Genomic DNA, 11,450 nt, shown 5'->3' with positions numbered 1-11,450 from the left:
TGCTTGTCTGCGTAGACGCTGAGCCGCAGCATGCCGAGCCTTTCGTTCGTTTTCATCCATGCCAGAAAGAGAATGTATAGTATGAAATGTGGTTATGTACGCATTTGAGCACTTGACCGCAGCGCCCTCTCGTCTATAGACGTTGAGCCAATGCATGGAAAGTTTAACGCGATTATATACGCATTTGACCGCAGCGCCCTCTCCTGTAGAGACGTTGAGCGGCTACATGCAACGTTTCATTTATGACATCCCTCTCTTGAGTTACTACCACATCTCGGAGCCCCCTACTCGCTCCGCAGTCATGGCCGAGTAAATAAGGCGATGGACTAGAAATCCATTGGGGTCTCCCCGCACAGGTTTGAATCCTGTTGACTGCGCAAACATTTATTTTCTTTTTTTTTTCTTTTTTGCCCTACACGAGCACGTGAGCACGAGCACCAGCAAGATCGATGTGAGCACGAACGCCGGACGGACAAGGCCTAAGGAGCTTCGCCCTAAAAAAAAAATGTGATGACCTCGATTGTTACGCGTACCAGATTTTGTAGATTCGATACATAAATGAAACTTTTTCTCACTTGGAACAACAAAGTTTCATTACAAATGCTTTAATCTTGCGATGAAATGAACGGCGCTGTCTCTCGCCGGCAAGGTCGTCATCACGACGCCGGTCCGGGGCAGCGCCCGTGGGGCGATATGCATCACTCGTCATCGCTGTCAGACGACATATTCTGCAAGCGGGTCTTCTATTTCGGGGAATCAGCCCTTCTTCGATCCACTGAATCCCTTCCGCGTCGACTTGCTGGCCAAAATCCTTTCTTTCTGCTTGCGCCAGTCCCACACGCAAGTTTCTGGAACACTAAATGCACGTGATGCGGCCCGATTTCTATCGCTATCCGCGCACAATATCGCTTTTCTTTTGAATCCAGCATCATGGTGAACGCGGCATGTCTTTGCAGTGGGAACTTCCATGTTGATACGAACGCAAGAAACACACAACTACGCTAAGCGCTGGCTACGCTCCAAGCCTCTCGGTCTCAGCGTGTAACGGAGCGGCTATTTTGAAATGTCGATGGCAATATGGTAGCGCAGTTTTGGGTCACACTCGATTCTAGCATGCACGGATGTTTGAACCTATTTTCCCGGAAAAAAGGTGCGCGTTAGGTTCGAGTAAATACGGTATTGCATTCAAACTGAAAAATAGTCTGAAGTGAAAGTGCAGCAGTGTGGACTAAAATGTTTGACTGGTGTCACGAGCCTTTCTTATTGCATGCTGTCAGAAAGCCAGAGTTACCACGAGCAGTGTCAATATTTCTATGGAGTGTGTGGTACTTACATGCAAGAAACCTAAACAAAAGAAATAACAAGCCGCTGTCAAACGGGTGATTGAATTTGCTGCACTTGCTTCCACCGGTTTGCCAAAAACTATCTGACACCAATTTATCTGTTTTTTGTAAAGACCTAACACAAGAGGTGCCCTAGTTCTGGATCGGTCCTGCTGCGTGTCATTCTAAGAAAGGCAACAGAAGACCACTGACCTGCGAACTGAAAAACTCTCCCAAGATGTGAACGGGCGTCTCTTCAGAGTTTGCGTTCTGGCTCTCGTCGGGGAGCTTGATCAGTGCACGAGTGAGCCTCTGCAGTTCTCGCACCTGCAACCGCAGACAGCCACACAACGTGGCGGGACTTTCTCACGTGCCGGCTTACCTGCTCAGCTCACCAAGTCACTCCCATTTCCCATTCTGTCTTACCATACGAGCAAGTTTCAGACCAAGTTGACTTGAGAAACGAATGTGAAGATAGACGGTCACATTCGAGTTACCCACAGACAATATGCTAGCGAGCCTCATGCGGCTCGTGGCTCCCCGCAAGATCAAAAGGAAAGACATATGGGGAGAGAGGCCACTAGCATTTTGTCAGCGTCTTACGCACATCGGACAAGGTTCCTGTTTTACGAACGTGGACTCGCAATGAAAAAAACATACTGAGCAATTGCATTACCAGTTTGAATTTGCGGTGGGCACCAAATAAAAGAAAATAATTTTTTAACTGAAATGCCCCTTTTTAGTGTGCCTATCCACTTGATATGGTTCCTTTCTACGGGTCCTTGAATGTGTCCATCTGACCAAACCTGCTACAGATGTTCACCCAATTGTAAGCAGAGATTTTGGACGCTCTCATCCTTAATAATTTTGTAAAAATTAATTATTTTGTTTTATTTTTTATTTTTGCATACTATGCAACCAAAACATTGTGAACATTGAACATGTCAGTCAATAGTCCTACTGTGCTGGCCGAATTGCCAGCAGGTCTCATCAATACCTTGGTGTTCACGTAACTTCTAACATGTCATGGAAGACTCTTACTACTAACCACATTATTGCCAACACCGAGTCTGCGCTTGGGTATCTAAACAAAATTACACCTTGGCCTCTGTCATTAAAACAACTTCTGTATAAAACTCTTGTTCGATCAAAAGCTTGAATATGCAGCATAAATCCAGGATCCCGGCCATACGACACTGGTGATTAACCTTGAAGCTCTGCAAAATCGCGGGGCACATTTTGCGTGTTGTAACCATCGTCGCACCGGTAGCGTCTCGTCTGTGAAAACCGCTTTATCTCTTACTCCCCTTACGTCGTAAAATATCTCATTTAGGCCTTTTCTACAAAATTCATCCTTATAATGCTTCACTAATGAGTAAACTAGTCCTTGACCTCTCCCACATTTCCGCACGAGTCAATCATAATTTTAAAGTCAACATACCTTATTGTCAAACGACTTCTTTATACCAAAAATGTTGTCCGATTGCAACCGCCTTCTAGCACCTCTGGCAAGCATACGATCCACTCAACTATTTAGAGGCATTAAAGGGAAACTTAGGCGGTTCTGCATTTGTGGAAAACCGCTTAAATCGTTTTCGTTTAGCCTCTAAGGTCACAAATATCGAGATTATTTTTCGATTTGGTGCACGGAAGCTGCAGAAAATCATTTTCGAAGTACCGTCAAACCCCCCGCTCCTTCCTGCAGCGTGACATAGGTAGCATCCAAAATTTTCAGAATCTCCACTCTCGTGCATCTTCAGCACCTATCATAGCTACGCATGAGCGGTCTTGCTATTTTACAAAAAAAGGTAAAAGAAAGATGTCACAACTGTTACAGTAGGCTCGCGATAATTCAAACTCGGTATCTCATACTTCCGGTTAATTCAAACTAATTTCAAAATTTTGGTTCTCCTGCTATGCTTTCGATGCATTCATAAGCCGCTTAATTCAAACAGCGTTTTCACGTAATTCATACTTTTTTGTTCCCGTGGCCCCGTTGAGTGAGCTTCTTTACGAGCACCGGTGCACTGCAGGGAGGCAACAACTGCAGTGCTTGCCTCAGCGGGTGTTGCTTCTCCGCCGAGCACTGGCACTCGGTGAGAAGCGCACTCAACGGGGCTCAACCAGGGCACCACGAGCCATGAAAACGGGCACCACACCAAAATTTCCGCACCAACTTGCGCGGACGCTGTGACATGGCGCCATGGCATGGGTCCACGTCACAGTGTTTTTAGTGCGCCATTTTCCGGGGATGTGACGTTTAGTTACGCTGTTCTCTGGAGCATGCTTTTGGACAAGCGTTTTAGGCGCAGACGGCAGCAGACCATCCGTGAGTACTTCGGACAATAAAAGGAAGTTTAATTTTAACAGTTTTTCTGTCATTTTTTTTAATTCAATCATTCGGATAATTTGACCAAATTTCAAGGTCCCCTCAAAGTCGAATAAACGAAAGCTAACTGTACTCTAGAATTACCCTCTAACTTGTTTTTCTTTTTTTTTCAAGAATTTTTTTGCTTTTTTTTAACTAGAATAATTACCTTTGCTAACATGCCATACTAATTATTTTTAACAAAATTGCTTACATTGTGTTCTTATTGCGTTAATTTTTTCAGTGTGAATTTGTATGCCCTCTCCTCTGTAATGCCCATGGGTCCTGAGGGTATTTAAATAAATAAACAACTCCAGGGCAATTCGGACAGTTTAACACCCAGAGTCTCAAAGGCACCAAACACCAGGCACTCACGGTCTGTCCCCCCTTGCCGATGATCCTCCCCACTTGGTTAGAAGGCACAAAGATTTCCACCCTCAGAGTCCCGTCCTGGGAGCCGGCACAGCCCTCGTAGCACACCTTGTTGAAGATCATGCCCTGGGCCTGAAAGCAGTGCACGGCACTCTTTGACCTCTCACACGCTGACTGGGAGCCAGCCCAGACAAATGGGTGGTACCAGAAGAAGAACAGCGGTGTTTGCAAAACTTCACAGTAGTCCACGAGAATGAGCTTGCCTCCTTGACAAGCAAGCAAGTAGATGTGCCAAACAACACAACATTCTAAAACCAGTGCCCAAAGCAACTGTTTTTCTTCTCCTGGCACTGGTTCGAGTGCAGTGCAACGCGCACCATGATTCCACATTGGCTAATGCGCATGGCATAGTCGCGGAAACCAGAGAGCCACCCACCCTCCACTGGGACTCTGGTGTTCCCACGATGGTCACTTTCCTCTCGTGGGCATCGGCTGGGTCATCCCGATTCGGCTGGGCAACCTGAGGGTTGACACGAACAATATTATATCGGTAATCAATTTCTCGCGCCACAAAGGATCCAAGAATTCACTAAGAGTACCACCGAGGATTCCCTAAAGCAGTGGCCCGCGAGGCAGTATCATGTGACCCCCAGCACCCCAGCGCCCCCCCCCCCCCCCCCCCCCCCCCAAACGCGGTTAGCTAAAAAAAAAAAAAAAAAAAGATAAAGTTGACTAATTCGCTGCCCGTCGCCCGCCTTTTCAAAGAGCTTGCTGATCATGATTGGGTGTGGGAGTTGGCACTCCTGGCTGACGTTCCTCAGCACCTAAATGACCTGAATGTAAAATTACGAGGGAAGGGGAAACTCGTGTCTGGGATGCTCGCAGACGTGAGAGCTATCGAGATGCAGCTCAGTCTCTTCCAAAACCAAGCTAGAGAGTCTAATTTTCTATCATTTTCCTTGCTGCAAGATTTTTGCAGCCAAGACAGCAACGCCACTTCCCATGGAAAGACTGCGAAATCTTGCGCGAATTGAAAAGTGAATCTGAAGTTAGGTTTGCGGACTTTACGAAGCCTTCGAGCGACATTTGTTTATTTCAAAATCCATTTAATGCAGGTCTTAGTCAGGTTCGAGTGTGTTACCAGATAGAGCTGGCCGATCTGCAAACAGATAATGATTTGAAGAGCGCATCTGCAGCAAACGACCTTGTTACATTTTATGCTGGCCTTGCGGATTCCACGTTCATGAATCTTAAGAAACTCGCAGCCACAATGATTACAGTGTTCGGGAGCACATACGTCTGCGAGCAGACTTTTTCACGAATGAAGTGCATAAAATCCAACTTGCGCTCACGAATGACTGACGAGAACCTCCACAATGTTTTGTGACTCGCAGTTAGTAGCTTGAATGTGTAAGTCCGTAGTTTGGCGAGCACAGTTCAACCTGAGAAGTCTCACTGAGAGCAGTCTCTAGGTTTTCCTGGAAATGTTGCATCTCATGTCGTGTGTCGTGAAATAAAGAAACTGTTCATTTTCGATTTATGTACATGAATGTGAGTTCGTGCAAGTGCTTTTTTTATTTTTATTTTACCCCCCTAAGGGAATCTAGGGGCTTCTTAAAATTCTTAAAATCGCAATACTCCTCACCCCTACGATAGGCTAAACTTTCACACCTCTCTGCCTAATGTGCACCGTCGTTAAAAAAGCTCGTAGGCGCTTCACTGTAAGAGCGTCAAACAGAAGGAAGGGTTCCTCCGTCCTCGTTTGAGGTGATGGTGATTCCGAGTTCCCCGAGATCAAAACGTTCACCACGGTACTCGGGCAATACCTTTAACAAGACGAGACGGCACATTTTCCTTGTTCAGTGTCGTCGCCAGTGGATGCACGCAGCATCGCTTGGCACGCGTCCGCATCGCCGCGAGCGTGTTTGCCACACCTCACGAGTGCAACGCCGGCGCATGGCGACGCCAAGATGCACGCGTCTGCACCTTGCAGCACGCTCTCCTCAAGCTCGCGGATTTGCCGCTCGAGACTAGTCGGGAATCCACCGACGACAATGTAATACACAGGCACTGTCTCCTATGGAATGGCCGGGAGGCCTCTCGGTTGTACTGCCTCCAGTGCAAAGACACACGCCACCACTGACTACAGGTGGTGTCGGCTCGTCACGGCAAACCCGAAACCTTCCCCCACCTTGATGGACGCGCCCGACAGCATGATCATGTCGCGGATGCTGCTGCCACCGGTGCCGATCACCGCCCCGACCGCCACGTTGGGGATGTAGAGGTACACCAGCTCCCTCCCGTCTGGACCGGCGCCCCCCTGGTTGGGGTACACGAGGTGGCCCCCGCCCCCGTGGTGGGGGCCGCCGTAGCCCTGGTGGTGGGACGGGTAGTAGCCGCCCCGGGCATTCTGGTGCGGCTGCTGCGGGTGGTGCATGGGCTGGTGGTGCTGGTGGGGCTGGGGGCGCATGGGGGGCCCCGGCGGCGGGTAGGTCGACATCATGGTCATCGGGTGCAGGCCCGGGAACATGAGGGTCTGCGGGGCCAGGGCGGCCAGGTCGCTCTCGTAGCTCTGGCGAAGCTTGGCGCTGATCAGCTGCTCCGCCCGGCACACGCCCTCCGCCTTGCCCTTGACCGTGATGACCCGCTCCAGGTTCAAGGTGCTTGCGTCGTGCAAGCTGAGTCAAGAAAATAAAAACGTCAAAAGGAAAACATACTTTGGTGCAGCCACTTAACGATGGAACGCTAGTGTGATTCTGAACGTCTCGATTCAAACAGAAACAACGAAAGCTTCAAGAACTTAGCCCCAGCTCCTGCAAAGAGCAGCAAGGTTGTTCGGTATTCTATCCTACGGTGCCTCAATGTCCTCCTGTTTACAGTGATGCCATCCTCTCGAGAGAAACACAAGTAAAGAAATAACTGGCAACAAAGCGCCTCCGTAGTGCCGTCAATGCCAAGAACTCGTACCGGAAGACCAGCTTTTACGTGCTCCTGAGCAGAAGAGAAAAAAAGAGAACCGCAAATGGAACGGTCGGATGTTGTCGCCCTAAGCAAAGCGAACACGAAGGCGCCCATTCTACCCTATTTACTCGAGTTCAAGCCACACTACCCAAGAACAAAGCCAGTGTGCCTGCTTTCGGGATATCATTCGGACAGTTAATCACCGCGAGAGAACGATGTGAGAGGGAGACAGCCAGGATCCTCACACAGAATATCACGTGGCCCAATGTTATGGGGCCCGAAACGGCCAACGCTCACCTTGAGACGGTGATCTTGGTGTCGGTCTGCTCCATGATGCGCTTGATGGTGTTGCCGCTCTTGCCAATGATGCGACCAATCAGGTTGTTGTGGGCCAAGATCTTCAGAGGAACCTCCCTGCAGACGCAAGAACACAGGAGACCATGTCAGTAAAAGGGAAAGATGTACCAGACCTACCAGCTCCCTAGCTTGAAGATTCACAGTACCAGACTACTCTTTAGTGCATGGGTCATGTTTCCTATTTTTTTTTTCCGATAATTTCCGTCAATGCGTCTTGCACAATGGTGCGATTTACATGCATTCACCGTGCAAACCATAAGCCGTACCAACATTTAAGACAAGAAAGAAATGGCAGAGCATCTGCCAATGGCCTGCTCTTCTGGTGGTCTGAGGGCTGGTCTAGATCTGTTAGACGTCGCATTCCGGTACCTGCAGACCTCATAATTCATGCTTGGCACTGCTTCCTGGAGAAGTGACACTTGGCACATCAAAACACTTTTGCCGCAGTTTATATTTCTCCGTTAGATTCGTTGACGAAGATATTAAAACTGGTTCCCGCTTGTGCATATATCACAATGACTAAACACATATGCGTGCTTATCAAGTTAGTGTTGTGAGACTCATGTAACAACTGTTTTGTGAAAAGGACATTTACCATTTATAGGGGGGTGATGTCACTTATACAAGGATGCCACTTGTAGAATTTTGTTTTGACTCCTCAGGATAAAAAAAAAAAATAAAAAAAAAAAAAAACTTTTTTTGATTGTGCTTATAGGCTATCGACCACTGGTGATCGATGGTTTCCAAGCGCCGTCAAGAAATTAAATTTAGTGCCGAGGATTATGTTGCAAAATCTTGTGGATAGCCGAAGAACTGTAGTTTTGGTTTTAATGTAGATTTGAGCTTCATCACAAGCTGGTAAGCTGTCAGAAGTACTCCTGGAAATGGCGGTTGCACTTGTCTAACATAGTTGGCTGCTTGCACTGGTCTTTGTAAAAAAAAAAGATGCCCTTATTTACACAATTCAACTGTATTGTGGCATACTTTTTAGACCTCAAGAGCTCTGTGGACACTTCACAAATGTTATATGCATTGCTTAACAGATGGTTATCGGTAAGCGTCACTATAATTTCCAAAGCTGTTCTGAGCCAGTGTGCACATTTTATGTTCCCAACAACTTATTAATTTGACAAAAATGCTAAATATGATGGAACTGCAATCAAGGCCATGAGAAAGCCAAGGTAAAACAGAAAGAAAGCATTCTGGTGGGGATGTAAGGTGCACTATTGGTGTTTCACCAATAGAAGCATTTCTTCATTGAAAAGCACACGTTACAGGGGTTACCTCTCCAACGAACCAAAAACAGACATCAGAGTACACTAACTTTCACAAGTAATAGCCATGGGTGTGAGGCCCATTTTATATATTCAAAATTTTCATTTATTTGTCGCTTAATTTAACATAGCTGTAGATGTTTTGGCGTTTATATACATTCTTCATGTACATTGTATTTTCAAGAAATTAAATTTTTAAATCTTTTTTTCACATTATACTAGCCTCCGTTTCTTTTGAAAGAACAACTGACTGGCCACAATTTGATGATTCATATAGCCCCGTACATAATTTAGTTGGGAAAATAAAAGCGTTTTTAAGGATCCTTTGAAAATTGCTAGGTATTTCATTCGTGGTCAAGGAAGAGTTTAAAAAAATCATAAATCTATGTTTTAAATTTAAATTAGATTAAGTGATTTAAATTACTGTAGCTAGAAAATAGTGACCCCATATCACTAGATGTATTTTTACACATGGCACATTGAAAAATCTGTCCGATCACTAAAAACCATGCGGAAGAAAGAATTGCTGTAACCAAAAAGGACAGGTCAATTAGCAACCTTTTTTGACGTAGACCCAGCCATACCAAAGCCAAACCAGATTTTTTTTTTTCTAGTTAAAAAGGTTTATTTACTTTGTCTAGTGAAAAAGGTTTATTCACTTTTTATTTTGCATTCCGATCTGCTTGCAATACAATGTTACGTAACAGACAAAGTGTAAGGAAGAAAGAAAGTTCGCTCAGAAAAGCACTGCTGTTTGCACCTGTTCAGTCTGATCATCCTTGATGATCATGCTGAAGTCATCCTTGCTTGATGATTCTTTGATTTAAATACAAAACAAATGCACACAAAAAGCATAAAATGATAAACAAATGGTAGATAAAAAATATTTTCAGTATCACTTTTGTGGGAAAGCTTCGATTTAACCCACCATAGTAAAACTGGTCCAATTTAAATCACGATTTAAATCATCTGGGTTTTTATGCGCCGCCTTGCCCCTACAGATATGAGTATCCAGGTAAAGCTTTCCATTCTTACGAGTCCACAACATATATACATTATAATTTAGAAAGAAACCCTTTCAGAAGCAATAGACTGGCAATCTGTAACTTCTTTTGAAAGGCTTTAAAGCAAAACAAAATGTAGTGACAAAAATTGGAACAATTAGTACCGTGACCCCTTTAAAAAGGTCAGCTTTCCTGCAGTACAGTTGCATCATGGTCTAAAACCCCACTCCTTCCGCCATCCTGCACTCAGGCCCCACATTATATTACTGACTTCTAAACCAGCATAGCTCAAATATATATATATATAAAAGACTTCTTGACAATTAAAGTAACTAGAAATCGTCTATCCATAATATCTAAAAACACTTTAGGTTGCTTTTTTAGTATAAACTTGGCCGAACATAGCATGCAGGTATCTTAACAACAACAGGTGACAAAACACCAATGCAACACACTATCACATCTATCAAACTGACTGAAATTTAATTTGAGTTCCTTACCCCCTGTTGGTGTTGCTAGCTTCCTGTTGCATCACCTCCAGGATTTTTTGGCAGGCGGTTGAGCAGTTTTCAGGGTTACCGTATATAGTGATTACCTGTAAAGGAGCAAACAGAAATAAGCTCAAACATTAAACAAAAAAAAATTATAAAAAAAACCACAAAAAAAAAAAAAAAAAAAAAACTACCACCACTTTTTTACATTCACAAGGTGCTTTCTGAGAACTAGCTGCAACATCAAGGCAAAACTGCTCAAGAATGAGACCTATGAAGACTAACATAGGAATGTTCCAATAAATGAATATCAGGACAGACCAAAAAACACAGGTTAGAGAATAACACAGGCTCCTTCTTAACACTACGGTATTTCCCAAACTTAACTTCATTATGAACAACACAGGGCATGGAAATGGTTCACGAAGGACATACTTTTTCCAGGGAGCCCGCATTCTCCTTCCGGTGGACGTCAACCCTGTTGAACAGACGTGCATGTCACTTCAACATCGAGCAATGCGTACATCAGAAAACTAACGGTTTACTCTTTTTGCAAAAGCATGGGCCCAACCAACCACTGCAATTCACGGATGATGCAAACTAAAGATGGAGTAGAAACATTTCTTTCAAATAAATTCTATGTGCGCAGCAACACTAAGCACGATGCCTCACTTGCCCAGAATTCAGCAGAGATGTGTGATCTCCATTGAATTCTGGGCAAGTGAGGCATCGTGCTTAGTAGTGTTGCCGCACACATAAAATTAAACACTTTTGAAACCCCATCACAAAGTTATTAACGTAAAGGTGGCACAGGTACATTCCGGGTCATTTTATAATAATCTTCCCCGCCATAAGAAAAGTTTCTGACAAATCTTCAAAACAATGTTTCCTTCGAATCTAGTAATATGCCTGCGAATACAAACGTACGGCAAAGAAAATACACTCAAGCTCAATGAGCAGTAGGACAGAAAAGTAGCAAAATTGAGCAGTCCCCCAACGGATAGCTGAAAGAGAGGAGACGGTTGCAAGGCATGTTTACCTGGCCCTCGACTGCTGAGTGATCTGGCGGATGGTGCCACCCGCCCGACCAATGATGGCACCGACCATGTCGCTCAGAACCAGGATCCTGCGCCCCGAAAAATGCCCTCATTTAAGAGGACGCAGGCCAAGGGACTGCCAACAGATCCCAGCAAGTTTTAAACCACACGGATCAAAGCAAGAGCTGGTGAAAAGAAGAACCGCACCCAATCGCAACTGAACCTCCAATTTAAAGTAAATTACCTAAATGTTGGGAGAAGCTG

At 45.2% G+C, this 11,450-nt stretch overlaps 1 protein-coding gene across 2 annotated transcripts in view; it reads right to left on the bottom strand.

Annotated features, from left to right (window-relative positions):
• LOC115308414 (insulin-like growth factor 2 mRNA-binding protein 1) overlaps positions 1-11,450 on the bottom strand; it is a 35,499-nt gene that overhangs the window by 5,108 nt on the left and 18,941 nt on the right. For both annotated transcript variants that reach the window (XM_040222552.3, XM_040222553.3), the window contains exons 6-13: positions 11,189-11,275; positions 10,585-10,627; positions 10,159-10,253; positions 7,321-7,437; positions 6,254-6,740; positions 4,499-4,582; positions 4,066-4,194; positions 1,536-1,649 (exon numbers count right to left, since the gene is read on the bottom strand). In XM_040222552.3, the coding sequence (XP_040078486.1) occupies positions 1,536-1,649; positions 4,066-4,194; positions 4,499-4,582; positions 6,254-6,740; positions 7,321-7,437; positions 10,159-10,253; positions 10,585-10,627; positions 11,189-11,275 (1,156 nt within the window). The remainder of the gene's footprint in view (positions 1-1,535; positions 1,650-4,065; positions 4,195-4,498; positions 4,583-6,253; positions 6,741-7,320; positions 7,438-10,158; positions 10,254-10,584; positions 10,628-11,188; positions 11,276-11,450) is intronic.

The sequence above is a fragment of the Ixodes scapularis genome, unplaced genomic scaffold, assembly GCF_016920785.2.
Source record: "Ixodes scapularis isolate PalLabHiFi unplaced genomic scaffold, ASM1692078v2 PGA_scaffold5__190_contigs__length_132052651, whole genome shotgun sequence".
In the NCBI taxonomy this organism is placed as follows: domain Eukaryota; kingdom Metazoa; phylum Arthropoda; class Arachnida; order Ixodida; family Ixodidae; genus Ixodes; species Ixodes scapularis.
This window is presented reverse-complemented; position numbering and strand designations above follow the sequence as displayed.